The sequence below is a fragment of the Cetorhinus maximus genome, chromosome 1, assembly GCF_964194155.1.
Source record: "Cetorhinus maximus chromosome 1, sCetMax3.hap1.1, whole genome shotgun sequence".
NCBI lineage: Eukaryota > Metazoa > Chordata > Chondrichthyes > Lamniformes > Cetorhinidae > Cetorhinus > Cetorhinus maximus.
The window spans coordinates 111,886,279-111,911,968 of NC_135879.1; the positions used below are offsets into that span (position 1 = coordinate 111,886,279).

The 25,690-nt window shown below is 42.3% G+C and overlaps 1 protein-coding gene across 3 annotated transcripts in view; it reads left to right on the forward strand.

Moving 5' to 3' along the window:
• Positions 1 to 25,690, forward strand: part of slit2 (slit homolog 2 (Drosophila)) — a 513,947-nt gene that overhangs the window by 381,364 nt on the left and 106,893 nt on the right. Inside the window, exons 13-18 of one of the 3 annotated variants that reach the window (XM_078545575.1) lie at positions 6,911 to 7,054; positions 10,299 to 10,462; positions 10,783 to 10,806; positions 15,333 to 15,350; positions 16,710 to 16,860; positions 18,993 to 19,067. In XM_078545575.1, coding sequence (XP_078401701.1) covers positions 6,911 to 7,054; positions 10,299 to 10,462; positions 10,783 to 10,806; positions 15,333 to 15,350; positions 16,710 to 16,860; positions 18,993 to 19,067 — 576 coding nt within the window. The remainder of the gene's footprint in view (positions 1 to 6,910; positions 7,055 to 10,298; positions 10,463 to 10,782; positions 10,807 to 15,332; positions 15,351 to 16,709; positions 16,861 to 18,992; positions 19,068 to 25,690) is intronic. The other 2 variants (XM_078545584.1, XM_078545594.1) reach the window with 2 other exon arrangements.

Sequence of the window (25,690 nt, forward strand, 5' to 3'; positions counted from 1 at the left end):
TGATGAGCATGCCACTATGAGATGGAATGTTTTTATGCATTTAGGGGTGCAATTTAGTGGTACAGCTGAGAATCTTCAACTCAATTAATATTTTACCTGAAAGCTGGCAGAGACCCCAGCCAAATGCTGCTGGATTGAATTTGCAGGACTGCATTGTATAAACTAGAATCAGCTCTTGGTCAGTCTAAAGAGGAATATCTTGACTTGAAGGAGGACTCAGAAAATATGTAGCCCAATCTCCTGCAGACACAGTCAGCTAAAAATGAAGGGATATTGATGATAATAAGACAGCAGTGATGCAACACAGTTGTTTTTTTTTTGCCTTTTAAAGGAGGCCTCATAGAAGTGGCTTGGCAATGGGGTGGAGGCAAAGATTTTGGGGACAGAAAACAGTTGGGAAAAATTGAGTTTGAAATGTTCAGAAAGATATCTTCAGTTCAAAGTACCTTCAGAATAAATATGGTGAATTTGATGATTAGAGTTGATTGATGCATTTTAGACGCAGATTGTGAACTAACATAAGTAAATTGTGTTCTCGAGGGTGAAATTTTAATTTATTCAAAACCCACCCACTTCGAGAGTTAAAATCGGATTCCTAGGCCTGAATTTTGGCTCCTGGGTTGGGAGCACAGAGTTGGCACTTTACCCAGCTCTGCAAACCCAGCCCTGGAGAAAGTGCCCCGGAAGTTGGGATTATCGTTCAGGGGTGGCAGAGTTCTGTGGGAGTCGGGGCAGGTGACCCTGGAATGAGTGCGGAGGTGGAAGGTGTGGAGACAGGATGGGCGAAAGCCCTACCTCGGTGCGCTGGCAGTTTGTCAAAGATTCTTTTAAAAGCGTTAAAACAAAAAATAGCCCTTCAGCCCTTACTCCTCACAACCCCTCATGCCCCATATATGCCCAGGGCCCAATCCATGCCAACCCATACCACCTAATGCTCTCTACCCACCCCTATGGCCCATAATATCCTCCATGTCAACCTATGTTCCCTGCCCACCCCCCTCAAAAACCCCTCATACCCTCCCTACCATCCTATGTCCCTCTGCCTGCCCCATAACCCCTTATATCCTCCACCCACCCCATAACACTTCATATCCTCCATGCGAACATATGCCCTCCATCCACCCCCATGCCCCTAAATAGCCCCATGCCAACTTAGTGTTAATTCATGCCCAGCTATGCCCCCCACCCACTACCCTCTGCTTTTACACCTACCATGTCAACTCATCCTCTATTCACCAGACCTCAGGTGCCATGCTCAGATTAATGTCTATTGCAGACTTTTTTTTTAAAAACCACTTATTCGTAAAAAAATCTTTCACTTCATTTCCATTCCTTCAACTACATAATCCTTTGTAAGATCAAACATTTCATTCAAGTCCTTAATCCTTTATAAAAACAAGCATTAGAATTCATATCCCCACTTCAAAGATTCTATAACCACTTGGAGCTGTCAATCAAACTGAAATGGAAGGCACCCCACTGTGATAAAGGAAGGTTGTGAAACCAATCGTGCAGCACAAACCAGTAATGATAGCGCTCAAGCTTATATCAACAGAGTGAAGTAGTAAGCAATGATTATTTTTTAATGCTCCACACAGTTTTTCCAAAGATTTAAAGGGCAGGAGTGTTAAATGCCTTGGCAGTTACCCTTGACGGTTGTGTTTGACACTTTTGACAGTTCCTCTGTACAGTTGCTTTTGATACTTTTGGCAGTTCCTCTTGACAGTTCTCTTGACATTTCCATTGAGTTTATGCACTTTTTACGCACATTCACATCCACTTTTAACAGTCCCATAGGGTATCTTACCTCTTCTAAAGGGCACCTTACCTCCCAAAGGTGCCCCAAAATCATGTCCAAAAGGATATTCTGTCTCTCCAAACAGGTACCCCACCTCTCCAAATGACTCCTGCTTCTACAAGGTCTAACCTGTGCATGTCGTGTTTCACATACCTAGGTCACAAAAATCAGACATGAGTGGAGACAACTGCTGTTTTTTTTTTAATGAGGCTGTCTGTCATTGCAAAAATCTAGGTCCTAGCGTCTAAAAAACAGTAAAACCAAGGCCCGGAGTTTTTGCAGAAATGGAGACTGTGCACCTTAGCCAAAATGCCCCCAGAACCCTGGATCCTGAAGCCCCACCCCCATTTCTGATGGATCCTATTTTCGCCAGTCGGGGAAAATGGGATGGGATGTAATTCACACTTATGGGAAACCCAAACCCAGCAAGGCAGATTGAACTCAGTGCTGAGTTCAAATTCATTTTTGCTGGAGCGGGTTCTGTTTGACTTTGTATGACTTAACTATTTTTAAAAGAAGATATGAATGAGCATAAAGGTGAATAAGGAGTGTGGACCTATCAAGCTGTTATATAAATCCCCTGCACTATAAATTTTGAAAACAAAAACAAGGCTGCTGTGTCTCTAAATTGAAAAATAATCAGTGCTTATGATTTTAATAGTTGTTTGTTGACATTAGGCTGAGGGCTATCATAACAAATTATTACTGCTTGATTGCTTCCTCAATGTATCATTATCACAGTGGGGGAGGGGGGTTGGGGCGGGGCTATAAGTTCACAGTTTAATTAATAGCTCCTAGAGGTTATTAAGTGATTAGCTGTCTTTGATGTGAGGCTATGAATACATATGTTTGTTTTTGCAAGGGATGTAAATGTATGAAAGTGCTTTTATCAACTCGAGTGTTTTTTTATATAGTGAAGTCTGTAATGGATATTTAGAATTTTATTTCATCTCAGCATGGCTCCTGAGGTCTGCCCATGGTGGGTACTGGATGAGTTGGCTGGAGAGTATAAGAGCAAAGCATTGTGGGGAGGTGTGGGTTGGTGTAAGTTGGCATTATATTGGTATTGGGGCTTTAAGGGGCCATGCAGATGAGTGGGGATCATGGGTTGGCATGAGTTGGCACTAAGTTGGCATAAAGGCTATAAGGTGCCATGGGGTGGGTAGAGGGGCATAGATTGGCATGGAGGAAAGAGGGATCATGGACAGTGGTAGAGGGCATAGGTTGACATGCAGGGTATGAGAGACAATGGGGAGGTGGATAAAGGGGCATAGGTTGGCTGAAGGGTATGAGGGGCCATTGGTTTGGGTAAAGGGGCGTGAATTGGTATGGATGGGACATGGAGAGTGGGTGGAGTATGAGGGGTGAGAGCTAGAGGGCCTAACTACTTTTATTACAACTGAGATGAAGGCAAAGAGCACTGAGGCAGGTCTTTTAAATAGCCCACCTTGGCATTCGGCAGCCCCTGTGCTTACCTCCGCACTATTTTCAAAGGCGGCAGGCCTGGCTCCAGCACACGCTTACTCTCCCCAAAATCAAAATCCAGCCATTCGGGGCTGTTTCTCCTGAGGCGGGTGGGTCAAGCAGGGAATTTTAGCAACTCTACACACCTGCCGGGCCCAAGAGAATGTCACATCAATAGAACGCCTCTCAAACTATGCAACACTTGAGGAGCTGGTAATTGCAATTGGCACAGGTGTTGTGTACCAAGGAATTGCCATGGAGAAATTTAATAAGATGAGATGTTTTTGCTATATTAGTCGGATCTTCTCCTCCAAAGACATGCCGAACAAGCCTTCTCACCACAGAAGAATGTATCATCCTTTAGTTGACTAGTCTGCGCAAGCAGATTCTGCCGTTTGTTTTTGTTTTGTTCCATAAGAAGAGCCTGAACACGGAATACTGGACATCTGTCCAAAGCCATTCTGTTGGAATATGTTGTGTGCAATGAGCCATTTGTGGTTTGGCTAATGTTTGGCAGTGACATTCCGACTACTGGAAGTTCTGTTACTGGTAACCGTATGAATGTGGAATAAGTTAAGCTAAAGTTTCTGGTGACACTACGTTCATCGCAGTTGTCAGACATGATCTGTGAGCTCGGATTACCTGGAGTTTATGAGTAACAACACAATCTGTCAGAAAGTGCTACAGAAAATAACTGGAGGTCAGGGCCTCATTCTAAAGAGAATTAATATACTGAAGTATTTTGTTTGCACTCTGCAGATAGCAATCCTAGCTCTTACACAGAATGGGGCAGGAAAGAGGGAAACAAGACTCCTACTGGCATGTACTAGAGGTTATCTGATTTCTAAATCCTTCTAGATCCAATAGGTTTTCCAAAAGGTTGGGTTGGATTTTCATTCCCAGATCCCAGTCACGCTGTTGGGATGAAATGAGAGTCAGGAACCTACAAATGCTGGTAGAGGGACCCAGAGAGAGTTATTGGAGGAGGCAGCCAATTAAGTGACTGGCTTCAGGAGCCATGATCAATTAAAGACAGCAAGTGGATTCCCAAGTCAGGAGGACTAATAGAAGGCTATCCAGCTCTGGAAGACTGGCAGCCCCACCATCAGAGGTGGTCACTGCTGATGAAGGGCACCTCAACATGGCGGTGCCTTCTGAAGACATTTCTGATATTTAAATATAAACAGTAACTAGAGTTGCCAGTCAATCATTGTAAAGGGGGAATCCCTCTACATGATGTCATGTGGCCCTCTGGCATTCATGGCTGGTGGGGGAGGGGGATTGTGCGGGGGTGGAGGAGCAGGGGGATGGGATGGATTTAACAGAGGAATAGCTGGGCCTCTGGCCTGTCACTGGAGGGCCGCTTCCATCCATCAGCCTGGATTCAGCCTCAGTGGGGAGAGCCCACCTACCATCTAGAAAATTCTACACAGCATCTAGAGAGAGGCTTTAATAGGCGTCATTGGTTACCCACCTTTGGCGGGTGGGTAGACGTTACCACCTCCTGTAGCAGCCTCCTTCAAAATGCACCGGAGGTGGGAACATGCCAGGAGCACAAAATTGCCAGCATATCCACCTCCAAACCCACCTCTGCACCTTCACGAAAATGCAGCTCATTGCATGGGATTTTTTGGTGACCAAATGGGAGTTTTACATTGAGATTCATGGACTTATTTTGAAATATAAGTGTTCAGGAGATAGAACTCCTGTATAAGTCTTATTGTTCCTCTGAGTCTCTAATGATAATACACTACAGAAAGTTACATTTTCTTTTATGCGATTCAGATCTGAAGGTTTGATAAGTGCCAGGAAGGACCATCCAAGCTAGTTGCAAAACAGCAGCATCGATCGAAACACAGGGCCTGACACTTGCTTTTGCTCAATAAAGTTGGCATGATTTTTGAAATAAAAGCATAAAATGCTGGAAAAGCTCAGCAGGTCTGACAGCATCTGTGGAGAGAGAAACAGAGTTAACTTTTTGCGTCTGTATGACTTCTTTAGAGCTAAAGAGAAGTAGAAATGAGATGGAATTTATACTGTTGGAGGGGGGTGGAGTAGGTAAAGCAGAATAGAAAGTCAGCAATAGGTGGGGGCAAATGAGAGATTGACAAAGATGTCATGGACAGGACAAGGAGAGGATTAATGGTAGTAGTGAAGACTAAAGAAGATGCTAATAGTGGCATAAAGGTGAGAAAGCAGAATGTGTTAATGGCAGAACAAGGGTCTGCACCCTGTCAAAGAACGGATTGAACAAGTGACAGGTGGCCCTGTTTAGGGGGGGTGGGCGTGGGGTGGAGGGGTCAGTGGTTACGCAGAAAGGATAAAAATGGGGATAACAAAGGGATAAAAATGAATAAAAATAAAGATAAATATAAAAATAAGTAAATAAAAAATGAAAAAAGGGATGAAGAGAAAGGGGTGAAGATGGAGGAGAGAGTTCATGGTCTAAATGTTAAGTCCGGAAGGCTGTAAAGTGCCTAATCGGAAGATGAGGTGCTGTTCCTCCAGTTTAAGTTGAGCTTCACTGGAACATTGCAGCAAGCCAAGGACAGACATGTGGGCATGAGAGCAGGATGGTGTGTTGAAATGGCAAGCGACAGAAAGGTCTGGGTCAAGCTTGTGGACAGACTGGAGGTGTTCTGCAAAGCGGTCACCAAGTCTGCGTTTGGTCTCTCCAATGTAGAACAGACCCCATTGGGAGCAGCGGATGCAGTAGACTAAGTTGAAGGAGGTGCAAGTGAAGCGCTGCTTCACCTAAAAGGAGTGTTTGATTTTTGAAAGACACTTTAAATGGTGGACTTGCTGGTAACATTGTGCTCTTCTGTGAGAGAACTCAAACTGTAACACATTGGCCAGGCATAAAGCTATGGTGTCAACGGTCAAAGAGAAGGAAGCAATTCATATTTTGTTGCAGAGTTGGAAATATTAACACAACCTGCCCATCAGGAAACTGGTGGGATTGGATACAATGCTGGTTTTACATCCCACCTGATCTTACTATCTATTAAAGTCAATGGAAACTAGTGATCCATCTGTTCTTGTCGGTTTCCTGATGGTTGATTAAGTTAAAATTACCTCAAAATGTCACATGTTTTAATGTAACACACTGTATAAAGTGCACACTTTTCTTTGGGGGTCATTTTGACTTTGTTCGATAGTGTAAAATGGGTGATAGCAAGTTGACAACCCATTTCTTATCTCTCCCCATTTTAATTTCCATTGAAGCCATCAGAAAGGATATAAAACAGGCAGCTGATTCTCTATCATCTGCCTTATACTATTGCATGATTTAAATCTACCCTGGTGTGATTAATGAGTTTGTTATCTGTCTCACCTTTTACTGATCATAAATATCACCCACAACAGTTCACTGATGTCAACAGCTCGCATGTAAAGACAAAAAAAAACAATTAAGGTGGAACAAAGTCAGGATTTAAGAATGCAAATGTCAAGGCATTGAAATAACAGGAAATATAAGTTAAACTGTATCATAAAACACTTACACATGTGAAAGAATGACTTTGTCTTCCAGCTGTTTGAAATCTGTTGGGACCAGGTGTTGTGAATTTTGTCCTGATTGGAATTGTTCACATTTTATGCAGAAGGTGTTTATATATTTTATGCAATGTTCATTTTTTTGTTTGACAGGTTGCTGAATGCCAATAAGATTAACTGCCTGCGAGTGGATGCTTTTCAAGATCTCCATAATTTAAACCTTCTCTCTCTATATGACAACAAGTTACAGACCATTGCCAAAGGCACTTTTGCTCCCCTGCGTGCCATCCAGACTTTGTATGTATTCCTACATAATCTCAGCTGAATGGGAAACTTCTATCTTGTGGAAATGTGGAAATAATGCATGAAATAAATAATGACACTTTTACAGTTTTAAACAGAAAACATATATGATTTTCTCCCCCATCTCTTCTCCTCTAAGATATGCAATGTGCCTTGGTGAGAGATCAGGCTTATGCAACCTCAGCTTCAGGTGGTCCTACATTCAGTTTACCTCACTACCAGTAAAGAAGCAACTGTCTTCTAGTTATAGCATAGGTAATTGTGGATGCAGACTCACATTCTGCCTCTGCATGGTGTCGATACTGGAGCACAAAGAAAATACTTTGGCCCAGATCTTCCAATCTCTAGACAGATGCGTTATGGGACCCCTTGGAAGTCCCAACACGCTGACTACATGACAGTTGCCCGGGAACTTCCAATGGGCGCTTCCAACTTACTTACTGGGATGGTTACCCTGGAAATGTAGCCAGGGTGTCATTTGCAATGGCTTCGCCTCCCACTCCCATACCATTACATTTGGAGTTCCTCGAGGATCTATTGTTGACACCGTCCTCATTTGCATCTATATGCTGTCCCTCAGCGACATCCAAAATCATAACAGATTTCACCTGTATACTGACGACACTCAGTTCTATCTCACCACTGCCTCTTTGGACCCCTACACTGTCACTGATTTTTAACACTGCTTGTCCAACACCCAATATTGGATGAATGGAAATTTTCTCTACCTAAGTACTGAGAAAACTGAAGCCATTCTCTTGGGCCCCACCGCAAACTCTATTCCATGACCACCATTTCCATCCCTGGTAACTGTCTTCAGCTGAGTAAGACTGTTTGCAACTTTCATGTTGTGTTTGATCTACAAGACTTGGAGATCTCTATGTTCTTCCAAATCTGGCCTCCTGTGCATCTCCAATTTTCATCACTTCACCATTGGAGGCCATGCTTTCAATTGTCTTGATCCTAAGCTTGAAATTCTCTCCTTAAACCTTTCTGTCTCATGACCTATTTGTCTCCTTTCTTAAAACCTACATCATTGATTAAAATTTTGGTCATCGGTCGCGATAACTGTGCATGTATGTGAATGTAAGGAGTGTGGTAAATTAGATTGGTGAGTTATTGGCACGGATTGGCATGTGGAAATACAATGTTGTGGCTCAAAGAAGGCTGTTGAGGACTGGGTGTTAAATATTCCTGGGTACAGGGTGCTCAGGAAAGATAGGAAAGGAAGAAAAGGGGGAGGATGGTGGTATTGATTAAGGAGGGCATTGCAGTGCTGGAGTAAGAGGATGTCCCAGAAGGTTCATGGACAGAATCTATATGGCAAAAGCAAAGGATCTAAAAAAGTGCAATTACATTGTCTAGTTACATGTAGTCTATAGGCTACCAACTAATGGGAAGGATGTAGAGAAACAAATTTGCAAGGAATTTACAGAGAGATGCAAAAATTATAGAGTAGTTATAATGGGTGTCTTTAATCATCTGCATATAGACTGGGATAATAGTAGTGTAAGGGCAGCGAGGGCCAAGAGTTCCTAGAGTGTTCAGGAAAATTCTCCACAGCAAATGTTTCCAGTCCAATGAGAAAGAAGGCACTTCTCGATCTGGTTCTTGGGAATGAGGTGGACCAACTGGATTAAATGTCAGTAGGAATCTACTAATAGCATAATCCTCTCTCTAGACCTCTCTACCTGTACTTTCTCCTTTAAGATGCCCCTTAAAACCATTCTATTTGACCAAGCTTTTGGCTATCTGCCCTAAAATCGCCTCACGTGGCTTGGTGTTAAATTTTGTTTTACAATGCTCCTCTGAAGCACCTTGGAACAGTTTATTGCTTTAAAGGCGCTTTATGGATGCAAGTTGTTGTTGTAGATTGTGTACTTATACCCAACCTCCCAACCCAGTCACCAGCAGATTATTTTATTGTAGATAACAATTGCATCCCATTTTATCCCTTTTCATGCCTTTAGAACAATCTCTTTCCATGTAAATTTAGCCCTCAGCCAATATCATTGAATCATGTTCTCTGTAATTCCTCATATCATCATTCACTTTCTTAGAATACACTTTATTTTTGGCATTTGTACATAGAATCTTAAGGCAGTGACTTCCCCTTCACTTTCCTGCTATATTTATCTTTTTTTTTCTATATTTACTACCACATGGTTTCCTATTTCAGTTTCCCTGCCTTTGATGCCCTCTCTTTGATTAAAATCTGATCTGACATAAAGTCTGGTAAATTTCCTACCTCCACTAATTCTGTTTTGCCAACTTTTCTGCTCCTTGCCAAGTTTTCTGGGTAGAAACTTCAAATTACCTAGCTTAAATCATCCCCCAAGGTCTCTATCTGACCTCTCTATGAAACATAGTTTAGGTCAAACCTGTCCCATTTGTACAGCTTGCCCCTGCATGAGATCTCACCTCAAAGTCCCAGAAATTTTTTATACCAACTGTTATGCCATGATGTTTCCAATCTGACCTGGTACATAATTTAATCCTTATATTAGTATACTTAACATACTGCACCTTTAAAACATCTCCCAACTCCCCAAGCTCTCTTTGCAAATCTCCGTCCTGCCATTGGCTCCTGCTTGAGCTATAATTTTTGGCTGATCCACCTCTCTTTCTAGAACCTTTTCCACCCACACTTTTGTGTCCCTCTCCCTAGCACAAAGGAGGCCACACATCATTCAGGACTCCCCAACACAGCTGCAGAAAAGCCTATCTATGTTTCTAGTCACAGAAGCCCCAGTAACTATCATTTATGGTTTTCTCACTTCGTAGTTTTTACTCACTCCTTCCCCAGGAAATCACTTGCTTCACAGTGTTGCTTGTGATTTCTATTTTAAAAAATTATTTCCATAGCTAATAATACAAGTTATCCATGAATAATGCAGTTTTTACATCTCTGGTAATGAAAGCAATGTACGCCTTCACAGCTCCAGTCTGCTTTAAATAATTCAGTAGGAAGCATTGCAGCTCTACCTTATCTCATCTACTCAGGTAATAAGCAGTTTTGAATGTGATGCAGGACTAACAGTCACTGTATTGAATGTTAAGTCATACGTTGTAAATTCTTAATGTATCAGGGTCCCAGTAAATGCATTACAGCTGCAACCATTAGCTGATCTACCTCTTCCTTTGAAGACCTCTTTGCACTACTGCTTAATATTCTTTTGACAGGGTCTGTACTTTTTTTTTGATTTTTCTGTTTTTTTGTTGTTTATCTTCACAAAAGGCATTTGGCTCAGAACCCATTTATTTGTGATTGCCATCTGAAATGGCTTGCAGATTATCTCCATGCAAACCCCATTGAAACAAGCGGTGCCCGCTGCACTAGTCCTCGTCGGCTGGCAAACAAGAGGATTGGACAGATTAAGAGCAAGAAGTTCCGCTGCTCAGGTAATTGGATTATTTGAATTTTGTTATTTATTTATATATAGTACAGTGCGATATTAATTACACTGTCTTGTCTGGAACCTACTCTCCTATGGATTCTGAAAATTCATCAGTTATGCTGTGAATTATTAAAGCTCTTGGAAGCTTTTGCACTCTTGTTTCTACGTCAGTCTCGTGCTGTTTGCCTTGCCATTTTTTTATTGTTGACGAGCTGCAACCTGTGGATTTAATATGAAATAAACTGTTTCTTTTTCCTTCGGCTGCTAACATTCAGGTGCATCTCTTCTGTCTTTTCTCTCTCTCTCTCTTTTTTATGTTTATAGCAAAAGAACAATATTTCATTCCAGGTAGGTTTGTTTTGCAGCAGAACTGACCAGCTGTGGATTTCCCTTAGGATTTAGTGGAGTGTTGCATGCTGTAGTAATCTGGTGAATCTCCCCAATAGACAGCAACGTAGTCCTTTTCCTCCTTCCAGTAGCTGAATCTGCACCTACTAAGAGCTTTGCATGAAACTTTTTAATCCAAGTAGCTGGGTCAAGCATTAAGCCCATGTTTCCTTGTGTCAGCTATGCAGTTGCCATGCATCAGAGTTCTTTTTACTGTTCTTTGGTCTTATTCCCACTTCTGGTCTAAGGTCGCTATTTATTGGAAATAATAGCACATTATTCAGTCCAGTTTTGATTAAGTTAAACATTTGTTGTTGCATTCCATACATTATTGCTTCAACAAAATGTTTTTGTTCATTTTACTTGGAAAGGGGATGGAGTAAACACTGAAAGCTAGATAAGAAATATTGACCACAGCATCATCTGACCTCGCCTGTTGCAATTCCATTGGCGGAGGAAGAGAGATTTACTTCATATGGCACTTTGGAAGCTGTAACTATAACTTATACCAGAAGAAAGTATCTTGTGTGCTCTAATCATAAACTAATCCACTTAGTGTTGAGATAAATAAAATTAAGGCTCCATCCGGAAAGCCGGAAAATACTTTGAATGGCCACAAAACCACACGTCATTCCTTGTTTGAGAAGCCGTGTGAGTTATCTGCTCCCAGATTGCTGTTGTGTTGTCAGAATCTCGGAGGTGCCTAGGAGGAGGACTGGTTTGCAACAACAGTAATATCTTGCATTTGTATAGTGCTCCAAGTGTAGATAAATTGTCTGAGGCACTTCATAGAGGTGCAGTCAGAGAAAAAAATGGACACAGAGGCAAAGGAAATGTTTGGAGGGGTGATGGAAGCTTGATCATGGAGGTAGATTTTAAGAGGGTCTTAAAGGATAAGAGCGATGTGGAGATGTAGAAGGGTTTGGGGAGGATTTCCAGAATGTGATGCCTGGATGGCTGAGGGCACAGTTGCCAATGGTGTAGTGAACGGTGGGGCTGGGAGTGGGAGGTAGCGGCTGAAGCCTTCCCAATGTTTAACTGAAGAAAATTGGCTTATCCAATATTGCATTTTGGAACCTGATCTGAACTTCTGTCCGGCTCCCTTCCCATCACACACACATTCTATTTCCAGCTCAATAACATCACCTGCCTTCATCTCTACTTCAACCCAATAGCTGCTGAAACCTCCATCCATGCTTTTGACATCTCTAGGTTCAAAAATTCTACTGCCCTTCTGTTTGACCTACTCATTCTATTCTCAGTAAATTTCAATTCATCCAAAACCCTGCTGCCATTATCCTATTCAACACCAACCCTCCTTCCCTCATTACCCCTCACTGTACTCGCTGACCTACATTGGCTTCTAATCCCCCAACGTCTCAAATTTAAAATTCTCATTGTTACATTTAAATCCTTTCAAGGTCCCACAGCCTGACCTCTCCATTCATCTGACTCTGGTCTCTACTGCAGCTCCTGCACCCACTCCCTGCCCCCCTCTGCCTTTGTTCCGTCATTGGGAGCATTCGTTCAGCCAACTCAGGTCCATGGTCTGGATTTTTTTCTTTCTGTAAATCATGTACTTCTACTGCTTTAAAACCCCCTTAAAATGCACTTCTGACCAAAGCTTTCACTCACCTTTTATATCTTCCCCTTTTTGGCTCACCATCCTTTTTTTGATTACACCTCTCTGAAGTGTCTTGGGGCAGTTTTCTGCATCAAAGTGCAGGTTGTTGAATTAACAGAAGCTCTTGTTGTTATATCTGTTTTCTAATCATTCTTACAGTGATGAACCGCAATGTATTTTTAACCCCTTTAGAGAAGGATTTTTTGTCAAAGTTCCCTTCAGGCTCCTTTTATTAAAGAGTTCATACTTGGGTATTAATTTAATTTTAGGTAGGCAGTTTGCTGGGATTCCAAAGTTTACTATTTGAGAGCCGTGGAAAATGCTTCAGTAGCACTTTGCCTTTTCATTTTTTAAAGGTTTACTTTTATTTCTTCATCAAAACCTGTCATCTGTAAAGTCTGTAGGTAACTCTCTGTCTGATTCATGGCAGCTCCTTTCCACAGTCATTTGGACAATTGCTACAATCGGTTTAACCACGTGACCTTGATATGAAAGTCCTTCAGGAGGTTGCCTGATGACAAAGCATCTGCTGACGCATTGACAATCAAGAATACATTCTCCCATGGTGTTGCATTTGAAGGAATAAATGTTGCATTTATATAGTGCCTATAACAACCTCAGGACATCCCAAAGCACTTTTCAAACAATGTAGTATTTTACTGATGTACAGTTGCTGTTGGATTGTAGGAATTTGTACACAGTAGGTCCCACAAACACCAGTGTGAGAATGACCATATAATCTGTTTAATCTGCTTTTTATTAATGTTGGTTGAGGGATAATATTGACCAGAACTGGGGATAACTTCCCTTCTCTCTCTGAAAATACTGCCAACGCATCTTCTACATCCCATCCGTAACATGGTTCCTTTGACAGTGCAGCGCTCCTTCAGTATTGCACTGGAGTGTCAATCTGGATTATGTGCTAGTCTCAAATCAACCTTTTGACTCAGAGGTGAAATTTCTACCAACTGAGCCATGGCTGACACTAAATATTTAATATGGGCAAGCAGCAGTGTAGCAAGTAAGGATCGTACAGCATACCCACTAGTACAGTATCCATAAACAATGCTATAACAAGCACTAAAGGGATTCAACCCTGCACATTTTCAACCACAGTTGCACAAGTATAGATACACTGAGCAGAAAGTAGGGGCGATTCTGTGGTCTGCTACTCCAAGTGATGAGCAGCACTTGAGAGGAATCTTGTCTTGGAAAATTGCAGACTGTCCACCTAACGCTTCCTGAGGAAGGTTACCTGTGAACTAGACTTCCCGCTAGGAGTGCTGGATTGTAGAATCACCCTTCATCCCATTTTCAGACCTTTGGCAACTGTGTAGCTGTGCTTTTTGTTGCTATAATTAATGAAGATTAGATTGTTCCCAATCACAGTTTCATCTAACCTTTCAGCTGTTTTCCCTCCTAACCTATACGTTAGTTGATAAATTGTGATATGTATGTTTGAATGTAGTGTTGTGCAAACAGGCTGATTTGCCAGTTTGAATGCCATGTACATATTTGAACCAGTCCAAACAGGAACTGCTTGAAGAATAAATCCTCGAGCAATAGCTGAGACTAAGAATAGGAGCTGCTTTCATTAAGTACATTTTTATTGAGATGTAAGGAATGGTTTCTAAATGTACAGTAATCATTAATTATGTGTGTCCAGTAAATTAAATTGGATATTTACATGCTGTAGGCACACTTTACAGCCATGGGTAAACACAAATCTTATTGACAAAATCCCTTCGATTCCCCGTCATTATATTATCACTGAGTCTTCTTTTGAACTTGTGTCACAGAGCTGGATTTAATGGAGCCTGTCAGAGTGGATGGGCAGGTGGCTCTGCATAATTACAGGGTAGACCACTCATCTCATTCCCGCTGGCAGGAAAACTGGTGCCCATTAAGTCATCAGTGGGAATGGGCTTTTCCTGGGAATCCTGGCCGCTGGCTAATTAGGCTCTTTAACGAGTACTTAAAGGCCATTATCCCTGATTCCACAGGGATTTAGTGGTGGCTCAGTGATTCTCCTTAACTAATTTGGGTTTCCTGCACCTCCTGAAGGCTGCCCAGTAAACCCTGTCGGGATGCCAGCGACCTCCCTGGGGGCCCCTCTTTCAAAGGCTTTTATTCCATGATCGAGGGACTCGCCATTGGGAAGGGATGTACCCACTGAGAGCCACCCTCCTGCCCTTGTGTCTGGCCCCATTCCTACCCCCCCCCCCTCCCCTTGCCAGGATCCCATCCCCATGACCCCCATCCTGCCCTCCCTCAGCTGTGGTCTGGGTCCTTCAGCGATTCTAGACCTCTGGTGGGTGCATTACCAACAGCAGCCACCACTCCCAGTGGTGTTGACGGGCTATGGAGAACTGCTTGCCTCTGATTGGTTGGTAGATCTCGGTGGGCTGGACTTCCACCACCGAAGTCCTATTTCCCAGGGAGGGCCGATACTTAAATTTGGTGCCCCCCCCCACCACCATCACCACCCCTCACAGAAGCGGCACAGTTTTCCCACCGGTTATCCAACCGGTGGGTTGAACTCTCATCGGGAACACAAAATCCAGCCCATAGTCCAATAGGTTCAGCCTATTGATTGAATAATTAAAAGGGGGAGTTTAGTGCAATGACATTGTGCAATTCTTCCTGGGCAGTTAGGTCTCTTGTCTGACTGGTTCTCTAGTACTGTACCTGGGTGCAATCTGATAGTCAAGGTTATCCCCATAAAGAATCTATTTAACCTAATTAAAAGCTAATGCTCTGCAGAGTCTTAGCACAAATGGATTGGCTGCTTTCTTTGCTTTCCTGAATATAAATGCAATCGCTCTGTTTCTCTTTTCCTTCTGTGCTTCTTTACTTTTTGCAGGAATTCACCATTTTGGCTGTAAGTACAAATTTGTGTGCTACCTGATACTTTACCTCTGCCCACCTTCACTTCCTCCTCTTTCAGAACTGGCCCAACACTCCACCCGTTTCTCCACCCTCTCCCTGCCCCCCCCCCCAACCCCCCAAAACCCCACAGCTGTTTTTTTTCCTTTATACTTCTACCTTGATGCCTCACATACAGCAGTCCTTAAGAAACCATCCAGTGCTCAATCACAAGTTACCCCTCTTCTCCATACCTTCATGTGTCCCAACATATCAGGTTTTTGGCAATGCTTAGCTGGCTAGTGACTTCAAATACTGAATTTGATCAATATCCAATTGGAAAGAGCTATTCTTTCATGTAGGCATGTGTATTGCTTATTCAGCATATAATTCACAATAGTTATTCTGCTGTACATTAACTGAATGTGAAAAAATGTTCCCCATGTTTATACTAATGCTGTTGTACCCCAGCTCCCCACTGCTACATTCTATATCTCGTACAGTAGAATGCTCTGCCTTCTTTCCTCTACTACCTTCCCTCACACTTTTACCTGGCCTAGCCGATGCGGTTCTGAAACTCAGCGGGATTTTCCGTTGTGCTTGATCTAACCATGTGGTTGCAAGGTACGAATAAAACATGGTTCTGTCAAGCACCATGGAGCGTCACGTATGCCTTCTACAGCCAAGCGACAGACAATAGAGCTATCTAGAGAGAGGCAGTGTGCCGTTATTCTCTGATTGAAGGCCAACAAGGTTCAGCATGGTAGTTCTGCAGACAGAGGCTTTTCGAGCTAGAGACTAATCTTAGGTCATTTGTATTGAAGTCATAGATGACTGAATTTTCTCATAAAGAAAAGTGGATAAAAAGACAGGCAAGATTTGGTGTAGGAACAAGCAGGTGAAAGAGCAAATGTAGTAACTGTAGCAGATATGTTACTATTGGTCTGGAAGTGTTCAGTCTTTTTGAATTCCATTCACTATTTCAAACGAATGGCTCGGGTGGGAGCACTAAATTGAATTAGATAGGGCTTAGCAACATTATGAGCTAGCGACAGGAGAAGTGAGAAGGCAGTTAGCTTCGTGGTAGAAATTGCAATAGAAGGAGCCTGCATTGAAAGGTCAGCTTGTAAATGTACCTCTATTCTTTTAGATCTTGTCTTTACTGTGTGATAAAGTTCAAGATCTAGTATTTTAGTAATATTTTAGTTTCTTGATATTTTGCCTTCTGTATGGTCTAAGTGAAATCTACCCGAAATTTTTCTTTCTTGCTTGTTAAGTGCACCCCTTTACATAGTTCTACTTCTTCTGTTAAAATGCCTGTTTTTCAGTTTGCCGACTTCAGTAATCTGCATATTTTGACTCAAATAATCTGCAGGCACAGAGGATTACAGATCCAAACTCAGTGGAGACTGCTTCCTGGACCTTGCTTGCCCTGAAAAGTGTCGATGTGAGGGAACCACTGTGGACTGCTCCAATCAAAGGCTTACGAAAATTCCTGATCACATCCCTCAGTACACTGCAGAGTTGTAAGTTGGCACAGCAGGCCCACTACTACACACGTACTTGCTTAGTCTTTCTCATCTACACTTTGGCAGTGAAACAAAGAACTGTAGAATACATTTAGAAAATGGCTTCAGGCAGTAGGCCCACATCTCTTGAGCTGAAAGAAAGAAGGTACACTCATGGGAGAAGTGTTGTTGGTTGCACATGATCATTAGAACAAAGGAAAGGGGGAAAAGTCACTTGAATGTCTGTTAGCAAGTGGTAATAACTGTGTCAGTGTTGGCTCTGGTCTGTAGATCAAATAGATATTTAGACAGCAGTAGCCACATTATTTGAAACAGGGTTTGATTTTCACATATTATGTTACAGGGTCACTTTTTTAACCATAAACTATTGTTGTCCATTGATTCTGTGTGTCTGAGATGCCAACTCATGAACACTGAATAAAGTTTGTTTTGTGTCTGGGGAGTTGAGAGACATTAAATGATATGGAGGACAATTTTTCAGTTTGGCACTTGCGGCTCATATCTTCATGCCATGGCTCTCACTTGGGACTTGAGTATAACCCACAGGGATAGCACGCCCAATGTATAACCCACAGGGATAGCACACACAATGTATAACCCACAGGGATAGCACGCCCAATGTATAACCCACAGGGATAACACGCCCAATGTATAACCCACAGGGATAGCACACCCAATGTATAACCCACAGGGATAGCACGCCCAATGTATAACCCACAGGGATAGCACACACAATGTATAACCCACAGGGATAGCACGCCCAATGTATAACCCACAGGAATAGCACACACAATGTATAACCCACAGGGATAGCACAACCAAATTATAACCCACAGTGATAGCACACCTATTGCAAACCCACAGAGATAACGCTCCCAATTTATAATTCACAGCGGAACATCACACCCAATTTTTAACATTCAGGAAAAACATGTCCAATTTATAACCCAAAGCAATAGCGTGCCCAATATATAACTCACAAAGGATAACACACAATTTCTAATTCTCAGGGGAACATCACAGCCAATGTGTAACCACAGGGGATAGCAGGGAATAGGACCTGTATCTCATGTGATTTATGGGTGGAATATTTGGACGGTTGTGAATCAAGCATGCTGGACTCCATGCCCAATTTCTGTCATGCAAAGGTCTGTGCTGGAATTGCTAAACTCTAATACACAGCCCATATATCCTAGCTACCGCAGCTTTTCTGTGGTTAAAGCAGTATTTCCCTTTCGCAAAATTAAATTGAATGGCCTAATTTTAATTGTTGCCGAAATGGATCAGGTGCATGAAGTGGGAGTTAGCTGATCTTAGCTGGATCACCAATTGGATGTTACGATTGATCTCAGTCTGCACTAGGAAGATAGATTCTCAGCCTGGGTGTCCTATCCTGATTGCTTTCCAATGAGACCTGCTGGAAAATGCACTTTTGTAGAAATTGAGTGCAGAAAGAATCATGCCACCCTGTCAAACAGTTGGCCGGTACTCCTGCCAAAGTGCACGCTTAAAGAATGGCATGAGACTGCTGCCTGATAAGCTTCAGCATAGGTCAGCACCTTCAGGAGAAGAGGGAGAAAATTGGTGAGTGAGACGGGGGGTTTAATTCTAACATTTCTGCATTGCTTAATCTTTGTTCAAGGATAAAGGTGACTCAACCCAGACTCACTCTTTAGTCAAGGTGGCATGGTCCATAGTCGTAGTGGTACATTTCAGCCCCATTGTCGTAATTAGTGGTGGGGAAAATCAATTTCATGGTCCTAAGTAAAGCTTTACTCAGTCTCACATCCCCTTCAGGCCATCTTCATTATCCTGAAGCAAGTTAACATGGTTCAGTTTCCCATTTGAAACTGAAGATGACACAGTATTCAGTTCTCTGTCTAGTTAAATATTAGTAGTTTAATATAAAGCTAAGTGAAATTCAAAGATGTATTACGCTCAATTGTCCAAATTCAACTGGGAATATTTGTAAGTAAATTGTTCAACTTTAAATTGACCAAAGCTGCCTCATAGGAAGCATCAGGTTCATGTTGGAAAAGACTAGAAGTTTGAAGTGTGAAAAGTTTAGGTTAAAATATTCTTACAATGGAATTTTTCTAATTTATTTATTTTCCACGTGAACACTTTAGGCGTCTTAACAACAATGAATTTGCAGTATTGGAAGCCACTGGGATCTTCAAGAAACTCCCTCAGCTTCGCAAAATGTGAGTTGAACTTGAACTTTACAGCAATTTCCCCCTATGCAGCTGGTGTGCAGCTTCCATCTCTGTCAACTCTGTTTTGTGAAAGACATTATTTAAGACAATTACACAAGTGACCTGTAATGTGCTGTTAGCATGGTTAGTGAGGCAGATTGGAGTTGGCAGATTGCTCCTGTGTGCTAAGCTGCTGCCAAAAGCAACTCTTCATGAGTCGAGCACTGGCATCTCCCAAGACTTCACGTTCAGCCAGCTGACCTTTTGTGCTGCCACAGCAGGGATTGCCAGCTACTGCAAGCTAAAAGCAAGATCAGCAATCTCCTGAAATTTCCCTTGCAGTGCTCCCCAAATTACAGTCACCTTTAAGTATATAAAAAACACATGCCTCTGATTTTTCAAATTAATGACACATTTATTGATTGAGAGCAAAGAACTATTTTATTGCCAGTCTGAACTACTATTTAAGTACCAGTAACCATTTTTAAGAGGTTTTACTAGAATGGCAATAGGACTTGAAAGTTTTGATTCATTTCCTGGCTTGGGCAATAAAAATGGGGTGTGGGGACAAGTGAAGCATTTGCGTTTTCCCGTCATATCTGAATGTACCGGAACCAGACCAGTAGCAGTAATTAGGGGATTAACTTTGAATAGTGGAATGTAATACAGCACATAATGTAAAAGTAAATTGATATACTAACTGCAGGTAGTGCCCATTTAACCAAGAGTTTCCAGAAATAAATCAATGTAAAGATATTGGGAATCGACTATCATTCTGCTGCACTTGGACCATACGTCCGGCAGGAATCCACCAGAAGAGGCATAATTTTGAGGTGATGTGCTGGATAAACTGGGTCCCAGCCTTCACTACCAGCTTGTGCGTCAGCCCTAGCTCAGTTGGTAGCAGTCTCACCTTTGAATCACAAGGCTTTAGGTTCAAGTCCCACTCTAGGGCTTAAACACAGAAATGAAGGCTAGCAGTCCAGTATAGTCCTGAGGGAGCACTGAACAGTAATGCTGTCTTTTGGATGGAACTTTAAACTGAAGCCTCATCTGCCTGTTCAGGTGGCTGTAAAAGACACTTAAGGAGATTTCTCATAGCTCTCAACACAAATATGTTCTGTTGAGAACAAAAGACTCTATGAGTAGGATGCACCATCCATGGCTAACTAAGGAAGTTAAGGATGGGATCAAATTGAAAGAAAGGCTTACAACACTGTAAAGATTAATGTTAGTGTAAGCCAGATTTTAGAAAATAGCAAAGGATGAGTAAGACAATAGTAGAGGGAGAAATTGGAGTATGACAAATAACTAGCAAGAAATATAAAAACAGACAGTAAAAACTTTTACAGCCATATTCTACAATTTCTACACAGGAAAAGAGTAGCTAAAGTGTGTATTGATCCCTCAGAGGATGAGACCTGTGAGTTAATAATGGGAAACAAGGAAACGGCAGAAACTTTGAACAAATGTTTTCTGTCTTCACAAGTAGAAGACAAAAAGAAACATCCCAAGAATAGGAGAAAGCAGGGGGCAAAAGAGAGGGAGGGACTTAAAACAATCACGATCACCAGAGAAAGTATGAGGAAAAGTAATGGGACTAGAGGCTGACAACTCCCCTGCATCCTAGGGTTGTGAAAGAAGTGCCTGCAGAAATAGTGGATGCATTGGTTGGAATCTTTCAAAATCCTCTAGATTCTGGAAAGGTTACAGTGAATTGAAAAACCGCAAATGTGAAACCTCTAGTCAATTAAGAAGGGAGACAGAAAACAGGAAACTATAGGCCAATTAGCCTAACATCTTTCATTGGGAAAAAGCTAGAATCCATTATTATGGAGGTAGTAGCTGGACATTTAGAAAATCATAATACTTTCAGGCAGAGTCAACATGATTTTGTGAAAGGGAAATCGTGTTTGACAAATTTATTCAAGCTCTTTAAGAATGTTACAAGCAGGTTGGATAAAGGGGAACCAGTAGATGTAACGTATTTGGATTTTCAAAGGTCATTTGATAAAGTGTCACATAAATGGCTATTGCACAAGGTAAGACCTCATAATGTTGGAGGTTCTATGTTAGCACGGATAGAGGATTGGCTAATTAACAGAAAACAGAGTCAGGTTGGCAAACAGTAACTAGTGGAGTGCCACAGGGATGAATGTTGGAGCCTCTACTATTAACAATCTGTATCAATGACTTGGATGAAGGGGCAGATTGCATTGTAGCCACACTTGCTGATACTACAAAGATAGGAAGGAAAGCAAATTGTGAGGAGGATACAAAGAGTCTGCAAAGGAATATATATAGATTAAGTGAGTGAGCAAAAATTTGGGAGATAGAGTATAATGTAAGAAAATGTGAGGTTGTTCATTTTGGCAGGAAGAATAGAGAAGCAGAATATTATTTAAATGGAAAGAGACTACAGAATGCTGCTGTACAGAGAGTTCTGGTTGTTCTTGTGCATAAATCACAGAAAGTTAGTGTGCAAGTGATCGGGAAGGGAAATGGAATGTTGGCTTTTATTGCATTCAGGATATAGTATAAAAGTAGGGAAGTCTTGTTACAACTGCAGAGCACATTGTTGAGACCACATCAACATTTGCAACTCCTCAAATACTGAAGCAGTCCAAGTCCAAATGCAGCAAGACCTGGACTATATCCAGACTTGGGCTGACAAGTGGCAAGTAACATTCACGTCACACAAATGTCAGGCAATGACCATCTCCAACAAGAGAGTATCTAACCATCGCCTCTTGACATTCAATGGCATTATCATCACTGAATCCTCCACTATCAACTTCCTGGGGGTTACCATTGCCCAGAAACTGAACTGGACTAGCCATATAAATATTGTGGCTACAAGAGCAGATCAGAGGCTAGGAACCCTACGGCGAGTAACTCACCAACTGACTCCCCAAAGCCTGTCCACCATCTACAAGGCACAAGTCAGGAGTGCGATGGAATACTCCCCACTTACATGGATGAGTGCATCTCCAATAACACTCAAGAAGCTTGACACCATCCAGGACAAAGCAGCCCACTTGACTAATGCCCCATCTACTCCCTCCACCACTGGCGCATGTTGGCAGAGATGAGGAGGAATTTCTTCTCTCAGAGGTCATTAGTATTTGGGATTCTCTTCCCCAGAGAGTAGTGGAGGCTGAGTCATTGGATATATTCAAGGCTGAGTTAGACAGATTTTTGATCTGTCAAGGGTTATGGGGGCAGACAGGATAGTGGAGCTAAGGTCACAATCAGATCAACCATGATGCTATTGAATGGTGAAGCAGGCTCATTGGATCAAATGGCCTACTCCTGCTCATATTTCTTATGATGTTATGAAAGATCCCATGGCATTATTTTGAAGAAGAACAGAGGAATTATCCTCGGTGTTCTGGTCAATATTTATCCTGCAATTAACATCACAAAAAACATATTATTTGGTCATTATCACATTGCTGTTTGTGGGAGCTTGCTGACTGCACATTGACTGCTGCTTTTCTGACATTACAACAGTAACTATTTGTCAAAAAGTACTTCATTGGCTGTAAAGCATGTTGAGACTTCCAGTGGTCATGAAAAGTGCTATATAAATTTGGAGAATTCCAAAGACTAGCAATGGCCCTTTCTTTGGTGCATAACCTCTGTCCACATCAAAGTTTCCTGTATCAAAATGGATGTAGCCAGAGTGAAGAGACACCCAGGCTGGGAGTTTCCACTTCCCTGACTAGGCAGTCTATTTTGCAGACAAAATGAGGGCAGGTGTACGAGCCAATCATTTAGTGTACCTGTATGTGAACCCCACCTAGGTGTTCAGGTCTGGACCATGGCCTAAGGATCTTAACAATGTCTGAAATGTCTTTCAGCTCCCTGATAAAGGAAACTGATGGGGCAGTCACCAGATGTTTGGCAGGGGTGCAGAACCATGCCCAGAACAGGCTGCGATTTCTGGTCTCTCACCCTCCCCCCCCACCCCCCCAACTGGTTGGCGCCTGAGAGGTGTAACTAGTGCTACAATTACATTGATAATCAAATTATACAACCCACCCCCGACCCCACATACTCTGCCAGATTGAGCACCCGAGGTGCCCAGTAGGCACATCTCAGTGCTTGTGTCAGGATGCCACCCCAGCAGATTATCAATTGCCATTCTTTCATGAAAGAACTGACAAAACCCTGTTGTGTTCAGTTACTTGCCGTGTGGATTACTTTGTCTCATTATAGTGCAGCATTTAAATAATTGGACTACCCAGTCTTTGTCCAGGTACTGTTATAACAATGCAGTGGAAGGAATCATCTTTTCAGAATTATTGGTAAGCATATTAAATGTGCCATGTGAAGCAATGGAGCAGGTTTGCATTCTCTTTGCTAGAGCGTAACTAATCACCTGGGTGGCACACCAAGAGGAGGATGAGGCAGGAAGGACTGCATGCCTGTGGTGTTGAATACTCAACTCTCCATCTATTTATAACGGAGGACAGAAAACCATGTTGGGCTTCTTTGCAACCTTGCGATTCTCCCTGATGATTTTTCTCTATTTGCTCTGTCTATCTGGATCTTCCCCATTTGTTCATAAGCTAAAAGCAATACAACCCCTTGCATCAACAGATAATTGTTGATGCAAGGTAATAACAATAGTATATTGTTCTAAGATAACAATCTGGTTGCAATCAGAACCAAATAGACTGACTGAAAACACTGTTTGAATCATTGGCCTTCATGTTAGTATTACTTCTGCTGCCACTGGCTATATTATTCCCCAGATAAAAATGGGTTTTTGTTTTGTTGCACATATTGCCATTCAATCTTTTTTACTTGGCCCCTTTCAGCCGTGGCCCAGCAGCAGCACCCTTGCCTCTGAATTAGAGGGATGTGTGATCCAGTCCAGACACCTGTATCAAAATGGCTGTAGCCAGAGTAAAGAGTCACCCAGGCTGGGAATTTAAGTTGGCACATCAGTGTCAGACTGAGAGGGTACTGCACTATTGGAGGCGCAGTTTTTAGGATGAGACATTAAACCAAACATCTGCCCCCTCAGGTGGACATAAAAAAAATCCCACGGCACGATTTTGAAGAGAAACAGGGGATTTCTCCCGGTATCGTGACTCATTCTCCCAACCTCAGTTGTGGGAAAATTTTTTCTCTCAGAAAAATTAACAGCCACTTTGACAAGCGTGGATTAATTAAAGAAAGTTAGCATGTATTTTTAAAGACAAATGATATTTAACTAACTTGATTGAGCTTTTTGATAAAATAACAAAGAGGGTTGATGAGGGTAATATGGTTGATGTGATATACGTGGACTTCCAAAAAAGCATTTGATAAAATATTAGCAAGTTGAAGCCCATGGAATAAAAGGGCATTGACAGCATTGGTACAAATTTGCCTGAGTGGCAGAGAACAGAGAGTAGTGATGAGTGGTTGCTTTTCAAACAGGAGGAAAGTATACAGTTGTGTTCACAGTGGTCATTTCTAGGAACACCACATGCTTTGATGAATGTTAATGATTGAAGTTGTTGTGTATAGGGCAAAATATGAAAACTTTCAGAAGACACAAAATTTTGAAATGTAGCGACTGTAAGGAAGATATGAAAGGACATAGACAGCCTGGTGAAACTGGCAGACACATGGCAGATGAAATTTAACACAGAGGAGTGTGAAGTGGCATATTTTGATAAGAAGAATAGGAAAGGCAATATAAAATAAAATGTACAATTCTAAAAGGAATGCAGGAACAGAGAGACCTGGGACAGAATTTTGAAGTCATCAGGTGGGTGAGGTGGGCGGGCCCGGCAGCGGCCGAGAACCGGCCCACCGCCCGCGATTAGCCCCCGACTGCGATTTCAAATTGGCAGGCCAATTAAAAGCCAGCCAGCGTGAAAGGCGCGAAAGGCTCAGTGCTGCAGAGATGGGGGCGGGAGGAGGGTGAGCACTGAAGTCAGTGCAGGCGCGGGGGTGCGCAATGAAAGCTTCCTGAAGGCAGCGAGCTGCCTCAGGGAGCTGAAGAATTTAAAACAATCAAATAAAGATTTTAAAACATAAAAAGAAATGTCCACACATTTGACTCACTCGCCTAAACATATGGATTATGAAAATTCTACCCAAACAATTTTTTTAAAATTAATGTTGGAACCCTCATCCCGCCTGTGGCTGAGGTTTCCTCAAAAATCCAAAGGCCACCTGGCCGATTCGCCTGCCTGCCAACTGTAACGTTAGACGGGCATCGGAAAATCTAGGTAAATTACTACATTAATGGCCTTAGCAGGCCTCTTAATTTGAGGGGCTACTGAGAAAGAAAGGTGAAGTGCAAAAGTCGCTCCAATTTACTTTTGCTGTGTGTGGCCTTTGTGTTGCACCACGCAGTCCCACCTGTTGGTACCCTGTGCGGTATATTCTTGATTGTTGTGCGGCTGTGTGCCCGTGCAGCTCAGAGGAAGCATTGAATGGGACCAGCTAAATTGCTATTGCAGAGTGCTGGCACAAGCTTGACAGGCTGAGTGGCCTCCTTCTGTGCTGTAAGAATTCTGACATTTATCCCTCAAACAGCATAACTAAAACAGTTTATCTAGTCATTTATTTCATTGCTGTTTGTGGCATCTTGCTGTGCACAGATTTGCTGCCACATTTCCTACAAC